General features: G+C 40.8%; 1 protein-coding gene across 6 annotated transcripts in view; it reads left to right on the top strand.

The window, feature by feature from the left end:
- Positions 1-567: 567 nt before the first annotated feature.
- Positions 568-5,418, top strand: part of LOC121671026 (cytochrome P450 2J4-like) — a 40,433-nt gene continuing 35,582 nt past the window's right edge. For 5 of the 6 annotated variants that reach the window (XM_042042179.1, XM_042042176.1, XM_042042175.1 and 2 more), the window contains exons 1-4: positions 568-822; positions 1,824-1,986; positions 2,924-3,073; positions 4,856-5,016. In XM_042042179.1, the coding sequence (XP_041898113.1) occupies positions 652-822; positions 1,824-1,986; positions 2,924-3,073; positions 4,856-5,016 (645 nt within the window). In that variant the 5' untranslated portion in view covers positions 568-651. The remainder of the gene's footprint in view (positions 823-1,823; positions 1,987-2,923; positions 3,074-4,855; positions 5,017-5,418) is intronic. The other variant, XM_042042177.1, reaches the window with a different exon arrangement.

Here is a 5,418-nt window from a genome sequence, read left to right as displayed (position 1 = left end):
AGGAAAAAAAGTGAGGTCATATATTAATCCAGTTATGTTTTCAATTACTTAAAAAAGTGTAACAAATTTTGCTTTTTGTATTAAGCATTAGATAGTTGTATATGTGTCTTAAGATAAATGTGGGCTTTTAACTTCTATCAGCCTTGCCATTACTAGATATAACGTGTACATGGAATATATACAAACCAATTTAAAAACTCCAAGATCTAATATCCACTTACATTTGCCTGCTTAATTTGTATGTATGGCTATTGCTTTTCTAAAAGCATTCCTGGAGTATTTGTAGGAACACATACCACTCAAAATCGTCTCAGAAAAACTAGATGGAGAATTTATGTGTATTTACATTGCCTGGAAAACCTTGGCCCCAGTCTTTTAAGACACCATTCCTACAAATCCTGTGATCCATACTGGATAAGTATAATCTGGATGAGAAGCAGAAGAAGGGTGTGCATCTATTAATATGCTGAAGCATGAGAATGTAGTAAGTGGAACCAAAAGGGAGTGGTTGATATTAAAGAGGGAGGGTTAGAGGTGGGAATAGTTATTACATGAATTCAAGCTCCTAAGGAAAACTGGTTTAGCAACCAGCCTTAAAAGCTTCAGCAGACAATTTTGAATAAAGGCAAGCTGGTAAAGGCAGATGCTAAAATGTTGACCATAAGTCAAGCTCTTGTAGCAGTGGCTGCATTTCTTCTAATTATGCAGTTTTTAAAGTTGCAACGAGCACGGAGACAGTTTCCTCCTGGACCAGTCCCTCTCCCAGTCCTTGGGACACTGATACAGCTGAACTTTCAGTTTAATCGTGATCTCCTCATGAAGGTACTTATTTTCAGATACTCCTAATTGTCTAAAAGTCTTTGTGATTTCTCCTTTCTCATGTTGTTTGCTATGTGAAAACATCCTCTCCTAAAACTGCTGTAACTGTTAACTGGCCACTGTGATATCACACTTGGTTTGGTTCAGAACTGCTGGTTTGGTTGGCAAAATAAGAAAAGGATATTACAGTGTAAAGTAGTTTGCCAAGCTAAGAAACCTGGTATTGGAATTTCTGAATGTGTGAAGGTCATTCTGGTGTTTAAACCTATCCCCTTTTAACACTGATTTTCACTGAAATTCATGTGAAACTTGATATCCTTCTATCACCCCTTGCCACTAAATTTGATGACTTCATGTGAAAATTGATATAATTTAGGATTAAATACATCTAGGGATCGTACATCAGATTTGGAGTTAGGGAAAAAAATACAATTAAAAAAATTACTTTCACAGCATGGATTTATAGCTCTTTTCTGTGACTCTCTAGCTTGAGCAGTAAATAGATACCTCCCTGCACTCTGTGTGTATGAGCTTGTTTATATGGACAGGATCAAAAACAGACAGGAGGAAAACCAGAAAGTAACTGGTCCAGTCTCTATGAGCTAGTTACTCCTCTCACAGCTCTGTGTTCTTTTGTGCTACTTTACTTGTACCAATGATAGAAACCCTCTTGAAATAAATTAATAAATAGAAATTACCCTTTATCCATGAATCATGGTGAACTGAGTCTTGGCTCATATACAGTAATAAAAGGTACATAATGTTTCTTGACATAGGCCTGTGGCTCTGAAAAGTGGGAATATACAGGTGTTTCCAGCAGTGAATGCTGGAAAAGACATTCCTGCTTTCTCAGTGATAATTATAGTCTGGTGGGAAAGATGGAGAACATCACTCCACCTTAGGGCTGGTCTGGTAATCAGTGCAAAAACAGGTTCATCCTCTGCTTGCAGTGTGTGGGATTTCATCTGTGCTTTCCTGGCTTCTCTCCCATCTCCCATCTCTAGCTGGCAAAAACTCATGGCAACATATTCACCTTATGGTTTGGATGGGCCCCAGTGGTTGTACTGAATGGATTTCAAGCAGTGAAGGATGGCATGACCACGCACCCTGAAGATGTTTCTGGGAGGCTGGTGTCTCCTTTTTTCAGAGCAATGGCCAAAGGAAAGGGTGAGAATTTCCTGACATAAATAGTGCACAGAAGTGTCATCTTGAGAAATTGCAGCTCTTTTGTGGCTTGTGACCACTTTCAGAGGTAGCACAGAGGCAGGGTTTGTCTGTCAGGAATGACTGCCAGGTGAACTGCAAGGTATAGAGAGGTGAAATATCTTTTGGAAAGTAGCAGGAGGAAAATACTAGCAAGAGGAAAAGGATTCCTAATACCTTCTGTGGAATATTCACTGGGGCAGATTCAGAGGTGATGAGATGAGGCAGTGGTAAGTTGTGCCACAGAGAAATGGAGGAAAAGCAGGAAACAACCCAAATCTTTGTCCTGGACAAGCTGCCTCCCACTATGACATTTTCCACCAAAGAGTGAGCTTGACAGTGGGACCTTCTTCCCATTCCCCTCCTTTTGTGAGCATCTTCCTGCTGGCACAGTTGCACCTAGACGTTCAGTGTGCTTCTGTTTCAATCTTGCTGTAGGTTTCATACCACCAACCACACTAGAAATTCCCAAAGCCTGCCACAAAGCCTAAATACCGAACTTTCCTGCCCTGCAGACAGGAACTTCTCTCCCTGACCATGGGCAGTGACTGTGGACTCTTTCCCCTTTTCCCTTCATGGAGAATCCTTACCCTGATTCAGGTATAGCACAGAGTGTGAGACAACCACTACAAAGAGCATCTAGAGAAGCAGCTGAGATATCCTGAGATATCTGGTTGTCTGGGATCAAACTTAATCCTGCAAGTCATCTTATTACCCAGCTGAGTTTGCCCATTTCAGCCCTGCCAACATGATTACAGGTCACAGCTGTTCCTTGGTGCCTTTGTGTTCACAGGCAATGCAAGAGTATAATTATGTTCTGTGGCTTAGTAAATCCTTTAACGTAGTCTTTGTCTACGATTAATATTAGAATGATAAAGAGCTCTTCCTTTAATGGATGCAGGAATTATGTTGGCAACTGGTCACACCTGGAAACAGCAGAGAAGGTTTGCTCTGAGGACTTTGCGCAACCTTGGTCTGGGGAAAAGAGGTCTGGAGCATCGAGTTCAAGAGGAAGCCCACTACCTGGTAGACTTCTTTGCAAGTATGAAAGGTACCTCTGCAATAAATATCAATACATTTCTGTCATTAGTCTGATGTCTTTAGTGCATGAACTTCTCTGTCCTGTCCTGAAACTTAGGGCACAAGAGAGTGCGCAGGGTCTTACAACATCTATATGGAATGGACTGAAAATGCAAAGCCCCCAGTCCCTCTTGTGTTTTCAAGGAGACTATTCTTGCTCAAAATTATTAACAAAACTACTAAAATTGAGAAGAAAAACTGGAGCTTATGTATTATCTACATTATAGAACACCCTAAGTGGAAATGGATCTCTGAAGATGGTCTAGTCTAACCCCTACTCAAAGAACGGTTAATCTGAGCAGGTTTCTTAGGGCTGAGTTTTAAATATCTGCAGCAATGGAGACTTCAATACCTCTCTGGGTAACCAGTTTCACTGTTCAGGGAGGCCTCTAGTAAAAATGTTTCTTGTGTTTATACAGAGTTTAATGTATTTACATTTTTTCCTGTTGCCTCTTCTGATACCACTGAGAAAAGTCTGGTTCTATGTTCTTTATACCCCTCCACCAGGTATTTATACATATTTAGATATCTCCCTAAGCCTTCCCTTCTCCAGACTAAATAGTCCATCTCTCTCAGCTTCTCTCACGTCAGATACTTCAATTCCTTAATTTTCCTTGTGGGCCTTTGCTCAACTTGTTCTAATATGCTGATGTCTCTCATACTGGGGTCTCCAGAACTGGAATCAGCACTTCAGCTGGGTCTCAGTGCTAATGAGAGGGGAAGGATTACATCTCTTGGCCTGCCAGCAATTCATTTCCTAATGCAGCCCAGGATGATGATGTCCTTTGCCTCAAGGGCATATTTGGTGCTGGTGCATAAAGAGGCAAAATCAGTGCTGATGAATTAAGCCTTGTAATGCCATTTGCACACACTCTGTAAAGCACTGACTAGAATCTTGTCTTCATTACAAGATTCTGCCATGATCAACCCAGTTGGGATCATGTGAGTTGGATTTCCTAATGCTGATCATTATGCAAAGGCACAACAAATCAGGACATGCTGTGACTAGCATTGTATCAATTAAAAATAATTAGATTGAGCCCAATCCTGTGGTTTAAGAGCTAGGAGAGATTGAGATGTGTGTAGGGAAAAAAACCCAGAACAGTAAGTTGCTAACCAGAATTGTGCCTTGGCTGTTGGGCAGTTGCATCAATGCATACACAAATAGAGATTTATGGTCATATATTCCAGAGTCACAAAATAGTTTTCTTGGGATTAGGTTTCAAATAACTGCTTAAAAATTAGTTATTATATTGTTGACACAATCGGTTGAAAGGAGTTTACAGCATTTTATGTTCCTGGAGGTTGTACGTCTCTAGCAAGGTCAGACAAAACACAGTAGCCTTGGATGCCTCTGTGTCCTTGCTGAATAAAGCTGCCTCTCTTCTTGCTCTTCTACCCTCAGGTTCCTTTTGTCCATAGTGTTCTCAGTCATTCCCATGTCTGAGACATATTTTGATTTTTCCAGAAAGCAAATTTGCACAGAATTTTTTCCCTTACCTCTAAATTTACTCTATCATATGATGCAATATTTTACACATCTGGAATTTCTTTAGGGTGCCACACATTCCTGGGCTTATGGGATTGCAATGTGGTTGTGAGGAATCAGTTTGATACAACAATTTTGAAAGAATATTGCTGCTTCTCTGAGAAATGCAATGCTTTCTTGGAAGTTCTGTGGGGAACCTAGAACATTCTCTGATCTCACTAAAACAGGAGATATTAACAGTGACATTTATTATTGTGGTTGCAGGGAAACCTGTGGATCCTTCTTTCCCCCTGGTCCACTCTGTCTCAAATGTAATTTGTGCTGTTGTGTTTGGACATCGTTTCTCCAGAGAGGATGAGACCTTTCACGAGCTGATTAAAGCTACAGAATATCTCTTCAAATTTGGGGGCAGCTTTATTCATCATGTAAGTGAATGATCTGTCGTATTTTTCTGAATAAGACAGAGAGTGAGAAATGCAGATTGAAGAGCTGTCTGTCAGGCAAAAGTTTTAGAATGGGTGAGTGATGCCCCACGCAGTTTTACTGGGCAGTGCACTCTCTCAAAGAGTGATAGTGAAGCTCCACATGCCAGCCTCGGGCATTTGTGTTCGTTGTCCTGTGTTTGGGTACTGTGGTAGTTTGCCCCTAAATCTTTGCAGTAAGGCACAGGTTCATGGACTTCTCCTGGGTCATGATTGTTACTTGGTTTCTCAACCCGTGTGCACCACAGGTTCCTGCACTGGATATCATGATTCCTAAATATTAAATATCAGTTCTGAAAGTGTGATTCATGTGCCAGGTTTAAACACTGTTCTATACACAGTCAA

Source organism: Corvus kubaryi, unplaced genomic scaffold (assembly GCF_017639235.1).
Source record: "Corvus kubaryi isolate FWS band 111438036 unplaced genomic scaffold, C.kubaryi_AGA036_p1.0 37397, whole genome shotgun sequence".
NCBI classification, from domain to species: domain Eukaryota; kingdom Metazoa; phylum Chordata; class Aves; order Passeriformes; family Corvidae; genus Corvus; species Corvus kubaryi.
This window is presented reverse-complemented; position numbering and strand designations above follow the sequence as displayed.